Source organism: Pollicipes pollicipes, unplaced genomic scaffold (assembly GCF_011947565.3).
Source record: "Pollicipes pollicipes isolate AB1234 unplaced genomic scaffold, Ppol_2.1 Scaffold_4002;HRSCAF=4701_pilon_pilon_pilon, whole genome shotgun sequence".
Classification (NCBI taxonomy): Eukaryota; Metazoa; Arthropoda; class Thecostraca; order Pollicipedomorpha; family Pollicipedidae; genus Pollicipes; species Pollicipes pollicipes.
Window position 1 is genome coordinate 28,836,496 of NW_023596420.1, and position 16,379 is coordinate 28,852,874.

The window sequence follows — 16,379 nt, forward strand, 5'->3', positions numbered from 1 at the left end:
CTCACCTTGGGCGAGGCCTCTGATGGAACGGCTGAGAGGTCCCCCCATGGCTGAGGTTGCGGCGTGCCCCGGTGAGCGAGGAGGGGGGGGGGGCGTCACAACGATGCGTCACAACGATGTGTTCCGTGAAGAAGGAACACGGGATCAGCGGCGCTGGCACAGGGCGTCTTTTCCTCCCCACCCCTTCCTTGGAGGTGGGGAGGACCTCGGACAGAGGGCCTCTCATTGTTTCAGAGGTCTGACCAATGCAATTCGCGGGCACCGGCCTTGTTCCTACTTGGACAATGGGTCCCAGGGCTCAGAACGATGCGGAGCCGACGTATCGGTACTGGTGGTGCTAGACCGACATAGAAGCCTCCATCGACACAGGGGGTCCCAATCGGCGTAAAGAGCCCTTCGACTGTCATCCATTTCACATTCCAACCCATTCCAATGTATAATCTACGTTACTGCGTCCTCAATATCTTTGTAGAACTCATACAAATTCTCGCCAAGCCTCTGAGCGCTATCGGTTTGGAAAGAACCAGCTGAACCATTGCAAAATGGGTGGCGCCTGCGGCTTAATCCATGCAGCCATTTGACATCCACTTCCGTTAGTTTATTGGCTTCAAAACACAAACAGAATTGAATCTTCCTTAAGCTTCTGCTTTTGTTCCGTCGAAAGAAGGTTAACATACGAATACAAATAAAACGCAGAAAAACCGGACCGCCTCGAAATCTGGTTGACCATATCCGGCGATCACTTTAAGTGGGAGGGGGCTCTCACCGTCAGAGGGCCCTTTTTCACTTGTGTCCCCCCGCACACACAGACACCTAAGACTGCACTGCGCCCCTACACGGTGCAGAATCCGCAGTGTCATTCCACTGCCTGCACCAGATCACGCCACTCCTGGCACCGCCCCCGCCGCGCCAAGATCACCTGGTGCCTTCCAACTGCCGCGTCAGGTCAAGGTAATTCCTACGAGACCACTACGCGTCCTCCAGATCCTGGGATCAGGTCCCCCTTACCTCTCAGAAGGTCACCGCAGGCCCCCCCCCCCTCCCAATCCCCCTGGATCCTCCTGCGAGGCCACCGTAGCGCCTTACGAGGTCACTTCGCCTGCTCCCAGCTCTGAGAGCAGGTCACCGTTGCCCCTCCCCCGGTCACTGCATCTGCTGCCAGTGGCCGGATCAGGCCAGCTGACCGCCGCGGTCGCTGCGGGTCTCCGCTGAGCTGCGCTCCACCTGGAGCTGACCGCCGCGGTCGCTGCGGGTCTCCGCTGAACTGCGCTCCACCTGGAGCTGACCGCCGCGGTCGCTGCGGGTCTCCGCTGAGCTGCGCTCCACCTGGAGCTGACCGCCGCGGTCGCTGCGGGCCTCCGCTGAACTACGCTCCACCTGGAGCTGACCGCCGCGGTCGCTGCGGGCCTCCGCTGAACTGCGCTCCACCTGGAGCTGACCGCCGCGGTCGCTGCGGGTCTCCGCTCAGCTGCGCTCCACTTGACAGTTCGGGTCCGTGTTCCGACGCCGGCACTTGCCCGCCAGGCAACCACTAGTCACGGCGCTGTGAGAACGCGAGTTCAGCTCCTCCCTGTCTCGCTGCGCGGTGTGGATTGCCTGCTCGTACGTCCACGTGATCCACTGCCGGCGCAGAAGGGCGATGTCAGGCGCGATGGGGACTTTGCGGGACGATGCGCTTGGCACAGGAGGCGAGTTTGGGTGATTGAATTGTTTATGGAGAGATGGGGTGAAAACGAGAGTGACGACGGAACCGATTGCGAGGGAAAGAAAATCAATTTCCAGGGAGAGAGGGAACGAATAAGAGAGGAAGAAAGACAGAGGGGAGAGAGAAAGAGCAGAAAATGGAGGAAGAGAGATGAAGGGCGACGGAGAGACATAAGGGGAGAGTAACAGAGAGATACAGAGACGGGGGACGGGGGGCGTCGTGGGAGTGCGTACCCGCATATGTATATATGCGCGTGCGTGTGTGAAAGCGAGAGATCACTGCTGGCACGGGCTGACAGGCGATACTGGCTCCCGTGTCGCAATCCAACTGAGTCGACGGAGTGCTACCATGACGTGGCGTGGGTTTTTACGCCCGTGCTGCAGGAACACACGCAGCTGCCCCCGCAAAGTGACGTTGAGTCTGCTTTTTGCCTGTCGAGGCCACTTTGGAGTGTTGCGCGGACGGCGGCGAACGTCGAAAGCGGTGACAGTTCACCATTGTGGACAGTGACTGCCGCCATCGGCACCCAGCCAGCGTCAGCACTGAAAGCCCCAACAAAGACCTGTGTAGTGGCTAGCCACCAGTCACTTGGTTGGTGTGTGGTTGATGAAATTTTGCAAGTTGCCCCGGCCGGATACTTTAGGTTAACTAACGGGGGTGTCTTTGAGAGTCAATAGATCATTTTTTTGAAATTGTACAAGTGTACATGCCGATGAACCAGCAATGATCCATTGCAGGTTTTGGGCATGGGTTATTTTAGCAAGTAACTACTTTTGGCCTTCAAAAATCTCAAATAAAATTCTGTTGATGTCCCTGTGATCGATTTATTCGAAATGAGCATCAAAAACTACTCGTAAAGCAAGCTATCCAGCAAAAAACCAGTCAAGTTTTACCTCGGTCTGGCCTCCATACCTGACCCAAGGTCAATAGAGTTCGTCGTGTTCCTAACTTCAATTGGTTAATTGTCTAAGAAAATGCATGCGTGGCTTCACCTAACACTCCGTTACTGCATCAGACTGAAGGATTCCCAGGAATTACCTTCGCCGACAGCCATAGCCAGACTTTGACTTGCCATGGGTCGGCGCCACCTTACAAAGCACGTCCAATTTTTTACACAAAAATTCCGCTATTTAATTGCCTATAGCTATGCGAATTTTGACGCGACTGCACCTACCAGGCGGAAATTATTCTGAAAATCTTCGAGCGGTCGAATTAACCCACTCCCTCACCCGAGCTCGTCTTGAAGGGAATGCTCCACATTTTAAGACAACGAATTGAAAATCAGATATGATGCACTTAACTCACTTATGACTATTGACGTATTCTTAAGTGGAGAACACTGTTTTAGGCAACACAATTTCTCTTTTTAGTAAATATGATCCTCAATACGGCATTAAGGAACATTTGTATGACGTTGAAGTGCTGCCTACCTAGCCGGACAAAATTATTGCTTACTTGTAGTGCTGCAAGTTCTTCGACAAATGACAGCACTGCTGAAAGTGTCCGCTCAGCAAAATACCGATATGTGTTCGTGTTTTGGCCCCTTCTCGTGTTGGTTCTGCAGAGTTATCCGGAAGTTTAATATGTTTACTCGTATTGACATACTTGGTTAGGCGCTATTCTTAAGTTATTCGATTACAAGTATTATTTCAGTACTAACTAGCAAGTGAAGAAATCATGCCCAGCTTCCCATATTAGCTAGCACAAAGCGTGCCTAGTGACGGAAGCTTGCCCAGCATGCTGATTATTGTTAGAGAGCCAATAGACGCCCACTATATTTGAGAATCGCGCTCACAGACGCCAGATCTGAACGGCTGGACGATACCTTCTTTCTGGCCTTATTGCCGCCTGGCCTGCGGGACGGCAGGATTTGAATGGCGTTGGCATCATTGACATGGCGTGGCATGACGTGATGCATGTCTAAATGGCCTCGAAATAGGCTGCACGAAATAGACTGCGTATATCTTTGCGGGCGTGTAGCTCAGAAACCATAAGGATTAAAGTCTTAAGTACGGCATGGCTGTGAACTACACCCAATGATCTTCAAAATATTTTTCTAGCCCAAAACCTTATACAAATATGGAACACTCCATTCCTTTACCCAATGCGATAAAATAACTCTTTTCCCTGCACATTTTGCTTCGACGTCCCGACTTTTACCGCCCTGTTTTCACCATACATTCCGCCTCTGTGAACAGATGGTCAGCCCTCAAATCTGTTCGTGTTTCTGATGAGAACTTGTGTGAAAGCCCTGCGTGCATTTCATCGCAATGGCTTTTAAAACGCGCCCTGCGAGGTGGCCCACGATGCCCACCACCTCCTGCCAAGATGTCCAGATGAACAGGAGTACGTCGATTAGTCTCTATCAGTCAGCCTTTCCAACAAGTGAAATGCCGGTTGGATAGACTGGTCAACACAGTCCTGCTCCCTGGGCATGTTGGTAGAAGGTAGCGAGTGTCGCCAGCCACCTCGCAGAGTACTTTTTCAAAGCCATCACGGCAAAAGGCACACAGGGTTCTAATGCGTGTTCCGCAATCAGTAATTGGCGGTCATGGCCTGAGGCTCTCTTGTACTGTGGCACCTTTAACTGTTGCTGGACGCCGTCACAGACCCCCTTACCACGTCACGTGGCAAATCAATGTCACTCACAAAGTCCCACGTCTGGTAGTGCGTGCTTCAGGGGCTATCACCCAAGCTCGCATGACAGTTTCAGTCATGTGGAAGTCATGTCTGCTCGGTATTAGCCAGATCCGTTCAGCGCTGGCTTGGGATGAAATCAATATTACGCCCCGCGAGAGTGAGTACTGCCTCGGAAAGACCGACAAGACCCGTGACTCTCATGCGCCGGCCACCAGAGGTAAATTTGCTCAGCAAGTTTCATGGTAATATTTCATGTTTAAATTCCAAATTCAAAGCACAGTTCTGTACTTTGAGACATCGGAGACGTTTCATCCGGAACTGCCGTCCAAGCAGCCTTCTGTAAAATTTTCAGATCCCATTTCTCTCCCACGGCCTGAGCTGCACTGCCAGTAACTTTGCCGTGGACTTTCTGTCGTGAAGGACGTGATGTATGGCGGCACTCACCTGGAATAGCTTCTCCCAGGAGGCCTGCGTGTGTCTGTCCCAGTGACCCGACCTCTCCTGGGTGGCTCTCACGACGGCGATGAACTGCTCACCCAGCAGCTGAGACAGAGCCCGGCACGTGTCAGAAGGCTGCGCCCGCTGGGGCCGGCACAGGCGCTGGGCTGCGCCTACTGGGGCAGAGGCAGGCGCTGGATGGCGCCTGCTGGGGCCTACTCAGGCGTTGGGCTGCGCTCGCTGGGGCCGACACAGGTGCTAGGCTGTGCCCGCTGGGGCTACCACAGACGCTGGGCTGCGCCCACTAGGGCCGACACGAGCGCTGGGCTGCGCCCGCTGGGGCCGACACAGGCGCCGGGCTACGCCCGCTAGGGCCGACACGAGCGCTGGGCTGCGCCCGCTGGGGCCGACACAGGCGCCGGGCTACGCCAGCTGTGGCCGACGCAGGCGCTGGCGAGTGGTCAGTCGGTGTGGCTCGTACGATTTATCAGTCGAGTGGATGAAAGGCCTCGTAATGCTGAACCGCAGTCCAAAGCTGGGCATAGCAAACTGCCTTACCCTGTAGATTTGTCGCTTCTTATCTGAGAGTTGCCTCGAAAGATAGCATTAGTTCCTCTAAAGCAAGTACGCTAGTATTCTGACTCTGCACCGGCTGGCGTTCGTCGACCACTGAGTCCGCAAAAAAGCAATCGGACGCATTGAAAGCCTGGTGATTTCTAGTCGAGCCATCGTCGCTATGAATGCACAGCGAGACACGACTGATGAGCTAGTGCGGCGAGCAGAGCCGGGCGGAGCCAAGCTGCTGGCGAAGCACTCACCAGCATCTGAGCTGGTGCGGCGAGCAGAGCCAAGCGGAGCCAAGCCTCTGACAAAGCACTCACCAGCATCTGGTGTGGGAAGGCTCCGTAGGCTATGTGCCTAGTGCACAGGTCGTGGGTCAGCGCTGAGCACTGCTCCTCCGAGTCCAGCCGGCTGATGATCTTGTTCACGAAACCCATCACTCTGAGCCGACAAACAGCAGGCGTGAACACGAGACTGTACGGACCCACTCACTGTGAACCAACGAACAGCAGGCGTGAGCCCGAGACTGTACGAAGCCCATTACTCCGGGCCCAAAAATAGCAGGCGTGAAGCCGAGACTGTTCGAAGCCCATCGCTCTAAGCCAACGAACAGCAGGCGTGAGCCCGAGACTGTACAAAGCCCATCACTCGGAGCCAACAAACAGTATGTGTGAGGTTGTAACTGAATGAAAAAATCAGTTCGTGAACAAACATCATTTAACGAGTGGACACGTAACAATCGACATGTGCACAAATCGACCGTACATATGGACAATCAGCTTGCTGAACCAACCGATGACTGTACTGCATACTGAGCACACACACACACACACACACACACACACACACACACACACACACACACACACACACACACACACACACACACACACACACACACACACACACACACACACACACACACACACACACACACACACACACACACACACACACACACACACACACACACACACACACACACACACACACACACACACACACACACACACACACACACACACACACACACACATATATATATATATATATATATATATATATATATATATATATATATATATATATATAGTTCCGTCTGAAAGGGCGTTAGATTTGCTAGATCCCTTCGATAAAATGCACATGACGGTTCTGACCTTTTGTCTATACGCCTCGCCTGTCGCAACCCGCTAGGTTTTACTACCGGACGTCAGCAAGCACAGTCTGCTCAGTAAGGAGCGATAAGTGTCGTTCATTCGAATAAAAGACCCTGCTAGCGTATCAACAGAAAAATGGCGATCTTCGTTGTACGGCTGGAAAATCGACCAGAGGAAATCTGCGCTGGTGAGCAGTGAGCAGGTGCACTGAGTGACGTCCACTAGTTAGCCCTCAGGCGAACTATCGTCATCCCGGCTATAGCGGAAGTACGAGCTGCCGAGAGCCAGGGACGACAGACCGCTGCTCCCTCACTCTCTCCCACTCTGAGACACGGTCTGCGCGGTGCCTCTACTGACAATGCGCAGGCACTGACGCTAACGCTGGCACTGACACTCACACCGAGCAATGGGCACGACGCTCACCACGTCGATAGAAAACGACATAAATACCCTGCGCCTGACAGACCTGTATGCGTGCTGCTGGAGATGCGTCGACGTCCTCAGCTCCTCCATACTGACCTCCCGAAACGCCCAGAACGCACTCTTCATCTCCGGGTGAGCCTCGAATAATCTGTGGGAGTGAACGCACTTGACGTGGCAAGCACAGCTACAGACCTTTGTGTCTTTTGTGAATCGCGATGCTGGCGGTGCTTCAGTCGTGAAATTCATCGAGTCAGGCTCAATTCAGAACTTGCTTACATGAAAGCTTGTAGAGCATCAGGAGGCTACAGGAGTCGTGCAGAGATTAAGTACGCGTGGAAGGGAAGAAAGAAGGGTGTGGCGTCAATAAAGCGTAAAAGAGGCAGGGGAGCGAGAGGGAGGGGGTGGACAACGAGAATTCAAATGTGTTTGCAAATTATGCTGAAGGATGAATGCTTCAAAACCTTACATCCAAATGTTGTTGGCTTCCTCTCCTGACAAGCAACACACCCGGCTTTGTTTTGCACCCCCACATCAATAAGCGCCCAATCTGACGTTACCCGTTTTTATAAGCCGTTATGCTCAACATATCGTGACCAGGGAAGAGGTCGCTGGTGCGTGCGTAATAATAAATGTCGAGAGCAATCAGTGCATAATTGGGTGTGGGGAACGAGCCAGAAATACCTGTGGTAATTTATGGATAGCACCTCATAGAACATACACATACAAACATACACACACACACACACACACACACACACACACACACACACACACACACACACACACACACACACACACACACACACACACACACACACACACACACACACACACACACACACACACACACACACACACACACACACACACACACATCTGTACATGCATTAAAGTCCTCCGAAACGGCGACAATGTGAGCGAATGGAAAGAATCCATGGAGGGCCCCTGACCCATAAAGGGTGTCCCGGCATGTTAGCAGGTAGGGCTGCAGCCCTCCAAATGGAAATGTTGAATAGACCACCACCCTTGCAATCAGCAAAGACTTTGTTATCTGCTCACGGGTCCTTCACTTCCGCTTGCGGTATTCCTTCGTCACCTGGAGGCCCAACGGCGTCCAGTTTTGGCGTTCTCTGTGTTAAAAACTGCGTCTGTTTCGGCCTGTTAGTGACCCCTTCGGAGCCCAAAGGAGGGGGCTTGGCCCTTGACTTAGGCCCTGAGACTTGGATGTAGCCTTAGATCTCAGTTCAAACACGTTCTACAGCATAACATGACAGAAATAAACGTCGTGCAAGAGGATGCAACGCTCGCTATCAGAGCTGAACTTAATATCTCACACAAGTATATACACTTAGGCATGCACATATGCATATGTATGTATATATACATATATATATATATATATATATATACAGATATATAAATATAAATATAAATATATATATATATATGTATATGTATATATATATATACATATATTTGTATACATATATATACATATATGTATATATGTACCTAACAATACCACCATATCTATAACATAATATAATAGCCGTGCTGCCATATCTCATTTTCGCCTACAAACAAGGACCACGTAGGTGGCTGCATTTTCTAGACTTATTGTAACCTCTCGTAACAGGTGGCGTTCCTACAGCACCACACACACACAATCCGCCGAGAGCAATGACTCGTGGTGCTGTAGACAGCGGGAGAGGATATCTGGCTCGACATGGATCCAGAGTCAGAAACAGCTCTTCGAGCTTAGTGAGAGGCACGACAGTCCGTATCCTGCGTCCAAACTGTTCCTGGAATTTCGTACCACCCGATGCACTGCCATAATGAAATACATCAGAAACAGTTTCCGTTCCGGTGCGATTTCCCTTGCGAACATCGGATTCTTCGCGTCGAAAGGTCTCCAACGGCGGTTTCTTGGGCGGATGTGAAAGATCTGGAGGCTCAGCCAACGTAGTTTGAAATCGCTCGATGTCGAATAGACACAGTTAGGAGTATTAGACTTGTTCGATGGTGTGCAGTGTTGGATCTCTCGCTGCCGTTTGGGCTTCGTTTTATAAGGGGTGCTTAGCGGCGGAAATCTTACTGATTTATTACATGCTCAGTTGACTACTGATGACTTGCTCTCTAAAAGTCAGACGCATGATCAGAGTGCACTTCGTGCTGGGGTTTTCTCGACCTAGTGAGCCTTTCCAAGATGTCGGAATAGACCATAGCGTGCCTTTACATGTTAGGAAGTTTCGTACGTTGTATTGGTTGTGAGATGACTTGGTGAGCATTGCTTGAAACTTATCTGTTGTGGTTGTGGAGGTGAGCTATTCGAGGGGTGTGACCATCCACCAATAAGGAAGAGTTTAAAGTTGTTGTGCTGGTAGTTATCGACCTTCGCCCCACCACGGACAAGTGAATCGGGAGGCAGGTGCTCAAACCAGCTGAGCTATTGGGACGGAATAATTACTGATATGAGGAGGCGGAATTTGAATAACCATCAGGAGGCTTAAGTCAAATATGAGTCGACGTTAGTAGAAAGGTAATGGCAGAAAATTATTGTCGGGTGTTTATTAAGGCATGGCACCATTGCTATTCTGTATGGTTGTTCAGTGTGCAGTAAGAGGATTAGTAAAGATATTGCTGTCTTATTACCAGGTCAGATGTTCTGTGCAGGCACCTAAACTCCTGCGTCAAGCGTCCCGTAGGGCAGCTGTTTTAGTAGCCCGTAGAGCAGTTGTTTACGTAGGCCGTAGAGCAGGTTAGGGGCGAATAGGGAGAGTTAAGCAAGTTGAGGAAAGTTCAAGAAAAAAGTCAAGGTTAAGGAAGTCAGCGATAGTTAAGAACAGTCTCTAGTAAGGGAGAGGGCACAACTCAAATGTGTCCACTGAATACCCAGTTTAGCGTGCCACCTTCGCGGGACATTTCTTACATGGAGTAAAACAACATCGCAGGCTCCCGGTCCGTTCAAATTGTTACGTATATATCTCCAACTTTGCAACATCAAGATTCCTTCACGCACATATTAATTCATGCATTGAATTAAAATGGGGCACGTGTTCCCCGACCCCCACCCCAACCGCCACCCTCGCCCTACGTAAACACACCTCTGAAGTTAAACACTGTTCGTTTTGGCTCGTGGCTCTGGCTCAGTTAGAAGCATAGTCACAGTCGCGTCGGGAGCGAAAACAGCCCCCGCGCGGCGATTATTAAAGGTTGATAGTGATCGTGGCGGATTCCAACCGCGGCCCACGGAAACTAGCTTTGCAGCTTGAATAGGTCGCTGTGAGGTCGTCGTTTTGTACACCCTTCACGTGTCCGTTGGCGACTCAGCTGAGATGAAGCTCGGCGCTGGCTGCTCAGGCGCCTGCTCCCCTGGCACCGGCCAGGCAGTGTCGCGCCATTTTTGTGTTTGGTTTTCGTGCTGGTGGTATGCGGCGATCGCCTGCTGCCTTTCGCAGACCATGGACTACCGTCGCGCCAATTTAGCCTGCTTCTTGTTGAATAATGTTCTCATGGTTTGTATACTTTTCGGATATTTCTCTCCGACGTCGTCACAAAAGGCTACAGATGTTTAGCTGTGCATGTTGGCGAGCCGGATTCACTGGTTCTCTTTGTTTTACGCCATTTTGAATCCGAGCCCGATTGCTCTGAGACGCTGATCATGTAACTTGAGCTCCAGTCACAAAACGTCATAAATTCGGGCTCGGAACCATGCCTAACTGCGAAATAGCTGGTCCTTCGAAAGCTACCGCGATACTAGCGTGGGGGACGCCATGTGTGGCGAAGATATCTCAGGGAGTGTTGTGTGCGTTCGTGAATCTCCCGCCCGGCAAACTAACAATAGTGAGTAACAGCCAGAACAGGATGGGCGAGAGTCAGTGTTTTTTTTGTAGGGGTCAATCTCAGAGTTAGAAATTGCCAAATGGTTTCATGATATTAGTGCTACGGCAAAAATTCTTTCCGTCGGGTATGCAACATTAGTTCTATACATTTCTTCAACCGCAAAAACGTAACATGACATTATTGATTGAATGATTTAAATTTTGCTTTTTCGGGCACGTTGGCTACAGTGGTCATGTTGCACTCAACACGGCATGAGTACTACGCGACAAAATGCATGCTTCAAAACACATAAATCTGTCATTACTTCTATCGCAAAACTGATTTAGTTTGCTTATATACGACGGTACTTCTCTTGCGCATACGAATAAGCAATATGAGTGATACATAGTAAAATTTGTACTTCAGAAAAACACACACTTTTTTACAAATTTGATCCGAACCCTTTGAATGGATGGATTTCTGGGGTCAGTGCTTACGCTAAGCAGTGCTTGTTGTGTGGGCCCTGATCCCCACCATCCGATCGCGCAATTCCAGGCGACGGCAGAATTTAGTGGCGAAAGCTTAACGTGCCGCAATGCTCGACGCGGTCCGTCCAGCCCTCTGACGCCGACTGACCTTTAGCGCGACCGCTGCCACCGGCCGCAGGCCATACCTGTCAAGGGCAAATAGCGAGCGCCCTAAGCGACTCGAACCCACCCTGCCACGGGTGGGTGGATCGGAAGGCAGGCGCTCTAACCAACTGAGCGACCGGGACGGACACACTCCACTGCTTCGAGAACAGAATCTACCGTCTTCAGTCAAACACGACATTACTTATCCTGCAAAAACGTATGCACCATAAAAGTGTTATACGAAAGACTTATACTGAAAAACATATACCCACTATGTTTTCTACTGCAAAGATCGATGCAGTTTTACGTATACGTAACCTTACTTCTAGTCGTAATACTCATGCGTGGCTTTTGCGCTTTACGATACAGGCTTCAGACTTCAGAACTTATACTCATCATTAATACTGCTGTTTGGTTGGAAGGACTTTTCCACACTTGTTTGGGGTTTTTCACTGACATAGCAACCTTGAAGACCTTCCAGTGCTGTTCACATGCATGCCCTTCTTAAGACCTAAACCCCTCTAGTTTCCGATCTACACGCCCGCGATTACAGCGAAAAGTATATCGGAGAGAACATTTCAAAGTCACCTCGGCGCTCATGACGTCAGAGTAAGGTCATTCGAATCCTGCCATTACATAAGCCACACGGCGATCAAAGACAAGAAAAGACATTGCCGAGGCGTTCATGTCTGGCATTCGCCGGCGCAATTTCCGGATATAACGGCCGTCAATTGGCTCTCAATCAATGTTGTGAAAGATATGATTACGTAATCGAAGCATAGCGCATTGAGGAGCATATTTATTAAACAGAGAACTGTGCTGTGTAGACCAGTCCTTTTCACTTAAAAAGTGTAGCAATAGTAATAAGTGGACCTGTTTCATCATATCTGATGCTTGCTTTAATATCTTCAAATGTGAAACATTCCCTTTAAGCCTCGCCAATATCCCGGAGGAAACGAACACAGGGAAGTTCTTTGGCGGGTAAAATCAGATAAGAGGTGCCACTCTCCATGGTGTCAATAAATTAGTGCTACTTCAAATACTGGGATCGACAAATTTACGACAACAATAGTTCTAAGGACATTTCTTCCAATGAAAAACGTCAAGTGCAGTGTCGTAGTGTCGTAGTGTTTAAAACACGTTTGGGGCCAAGAAAGGAAAAACGGTCAAGCCTGTCCAAAATACTTAAAGCAACGAATGTGATACACCTTCACATCACAGGGGAGGGGTGGATGGGGCACCCACTTAAGCAAAAAACTACACCCCTGGTCTGGTATTCACTTAAAGGAGACACCACTACTACTGTGATGACCTATAGCTGGCTTTTTAGTGTTATACAACAAATCTCTTGCGTCAAAAAGCCATATTCGTGGTTAAGATTTTGCTACCGTAATCGTTCTTATCGACCTCACAAGCTTCTCATTGCGGTATTGGCAGGTTGGGGTCCCTCCTAACCTGCAAATTGTTCCTACACTCTGTTAGGTGTCCGCGCATTGCGCATTCAACGGCTAAGTATTGACAGCAGCAGTTAGGTCGCTTATACTTACTGTGCGACTTTTGTTTAAGCTGGCTATATGACTAACTGACTTCTGGCTGACTTGTTTGACCGCATCAGCTTTTGCAGTAGAATCTATATTATATATGTATATATATATATATATATATATATATATATATATATGTATATGTATATATACTTGGGAGGCATAAGTTTTGCTGCGTTGCGCTAATGTCACGCATCGCCCTTTGCAGAAGCAATGTGTATAAGTAATGACTGTATGAATTGTTGCAGCAAAAGTGACGATGGTGTATGCTTTTGAAGTTACTTTTTTCCTGTGTAGCACCACTGTCACACGTATGTATTTGCAGTGGAAGAAACACCGTGTATTAGTATAGAAAAATAAATGTTGGCATGAACTTTTGAGCAATCAATATTTTGTGCAGGACTTGTGTTGAGTAAAAGGATCTGCAGTATAGGTAATGTCGAAACACTATTGCTGGCAGGTGTTTTTGCTGTAACAGTTTTTGTCGTGGAACCGTATGTGAGCGTTGACAAGCGCCAGGGTGGCCGGTCGGATACACTTCGCTCTGGTGGGCGTCAATCTGACCCCCCTGAAATCTCAGGAACTAATTTAGCGAAAGATATCAAATTCACATGGTGTGTTTGCCTGCGCGTGAAATCCCTTAAACCAATTTTGGACCTAAGTGAGCCTAACCATGTTTTTTCCTACGTCATGACACGCGGGTCAAACAAGGTCAAACAAAACCAAGCTCCATGGTGATCTCCAAAGTGTCTCCAGAATCTAGATAACCTGTTATAAGCAAAAGGTAACAATTTTTTTAGGTCTTTGACCCTGTTTGACCTTCCGAAGGTCATGGTGATCAAAATCATACAAGACTGCTTTGATTTTTGCATTTCAATAAGCGCCAAAGATTACGCTAGGCAGAATGTTCCTAAAAAAACAACATGTTCACGTGGGTCATTTTAGGTCAGAAACCTATTCCGATGTTCAAAAAGTATTTTGAAGATGCATTAGGCAGGGTTCCTGTTATCAAAAAATTCGAAATGAGCACTAGAACCTATCCCCATACAGTAAGCCCTAGAGTAATATACGAGGTTGGTTTTGACCTTGATATGACCTTTATACCTGACCCTTTGCCAATGTAATTTGCTCATTCAATTGTTGTAAACCCTATAAAGGTATCCCTGATACATATGGCTTCACCTAACACTCCGTTGTTGCATCAGATTGAATGATTGCCTAGAAATTGACTTCCTTGAATCAATGGACTAACTTCGACCAACCGTAGGTTAGCGGCTTTATAAGCTACATTTAAATGTTTGATACCAAGCGATCCGTTATTCAGTTGTCTACAGCTACAAAAATTTGGTGCGGCTATGCCATGCCGTTCGACAGCCATTCCGGACAAAGTTCGTGGGGTCAAATTGACCTCCACCAGAGCGCGTGTTAAGCCACACATGGTTTTGTCGGAGGGTGTTAACAGGCGCGGTGTTGTTTACTCGACCAGCAACCCAGGGTAAAAGCCCGTCCAAACTTAATTTGCAGCAGCTTTTAGTCGGTAAGGCTGAGAAGCAGCACAAAAAATGAGCACCCAACCCTGCAGATTGCGAAATAATATTCAATTACGTGCACAATTAGTCACGTTGGTGCAGTGGTGGTTTCGGCGTGTTCCACGCCACATCCTGTCCAGTGTGTCTGCATATTTTGTTCCGCCACCCACTGCCCTAAGCCGCAACGCCAAATCACGGCCTGTATGGCTAAAAGCCGGCAGCCTAAGCCAACTTCAGTAAAACAGCGAAGCAGGAAGGAGCAATGGAGTTATGAATACGCACGTGCCCCCGTCCTCACCACTCACTGGCACCGGTTGGGCCAGGCTCGGCGGTGCTCCTGCGCTGAGTCGGCCAGCGTTTGACCCTATCGTCTTATACCGCGCATTTTGTGAAACGGTGTGTTGCGTGCACAACCTCTTGTTTGTGACACAATTGCATGTAATCTCCATTGTCCAATGTCCAAAAAGAGCGCATTTCTCAGAAAAGTCAAAGAAAGTGCACAGTTCGTGCCGAAGCGCTGTATGTTCGTTTTTAGAATGTTTATAAACACTATGCGTGCGATGAGAGCTGTCCTGAGCGCAGAGTGTGGAGCTGGAACCAGGCGGCTTCACGTGTCGCACACCAGCAGCATTCGATACCATGACATTGCGACGGTCGCATGCCACCAGTGTCCGATGCCATGACACTGCGACGTTGGCATGCCACAAGTGCCCGACACCATGATACTTGCCGACCGGTCGCATTGCCACGAGTGCCCCGATACCATGACACTGCGACGGTCGCATTGCCACGAGTGCCCGATGCCAAGACGCCTGCGGACGGTCGTATAGTGCCACCAGTGCCGCATACCATGACACTGCGACGGTCGCATACCACCAGTGCCCGGTACCATGACACTGGACACTGCTACGGTTGCATGCTACCACGTTGCCCTGGTACCATGACACTGCGACGGTCGCATGCAACTAGTGTCCGATACCATGCCAATGCGAAGGGTTTCACGCACTGATGGAACACTTCGTTGCACCGTATGTTATCATGCATTGCTCTTATTTAGGTTTAATATTCATCGATCAATTCATTGATGTATATATATTTTATATAAACCTTAATTAGATATACTGGAATTCAGCTTATCGTCCTTCACCCTTGGAAGGAAATGGATGTCACCCGACCAGCTAACACATTACCGAATGTGACTACACCAAAGGTAACTGGAAGGCTAAAAAAAGGCCATCCTTTTTTACCTGAGAACATGACAAGGCCGTCAGTTATTTTGTTTACAAATGTTCCGACGCGCACTCGTTTTGACTGATATGTTCTATCCAATGACCTTTGCTTATAAACGCTCTGGTGATAAACATGCCTCATCTCTTCGCGGAGGAAGGAAGCCAGGTATCGTTGCCTTGAATCATTAACGACCTACGGTCGATTTGGAATGAGTTAAGCCAATGTACGCTGAGTTATGTTACAACTTGTGTAAGTTGTTAATTGCATTTGCGGAGAGAGAACATTATGCTATAGGGAAGACAGTACTGTTAGCCTTATTGCTCGCAGAGTAACCAGGAAACAGGAGAGTGTATTGATCTTTCGACTACATGCCTACATCAAAACGAATGTCCGCACTGCCATTCGTTTCCACAAAGGCATGTAGCCGAAATATCAATGCATGTATTTCTCCCCTTCCCTGGTTATTCTACGAGAAATTTGTTCAACATTACTGCCTCATTTAAAAACTTGTGGCTAGTCTTTCATAGCACCTCAAACTCTACTAACTGTGGTTAGAATTAATGTAATAAGAATGCATCTAGGTAACCCGAGATAACGGTACGAGCGCTACGTTTGCGTTGTACAGGGATCTTTGAAGTCGTGCAGCCTGTAGCTATGGGGAGGACCGTGCTCCCTTAAGGCCGCAGAAACACAATGAG

At 49.1% G+C, this 16,379-nt stretch overlaps 1 protein-coding gene across 1 annotated transcript; it reads right to left on the reverse strand.

Moving 5' to 3' along the window:
* Positions 1 to 1,464: 1,464 nt before the first annotated feature.
* On the reverse strand, positions 1,465 to 7,050 carry LOC119094341 (uncharacterized). Its single transcript, XM_037217409.1, has 4 exons — positions 6,968 to 7,050; positions 5,665 to 5,785; positions 4,790 to 4,888; positions 1,465 to 1,620 (listed from the first exon to the last, which is right to left on the reverse strand). The coding sequence occupies exons 1-4, from the start codon at positions 7,048 to 7,050 to the stop codon at positions 1,465 to 1,467; spliced, it is 459 nt and encodes a 152-aa protein (XP_037073304.1).
* Positions 7,051 to 16,379: the final 9,329 nt, after the last annotated feature.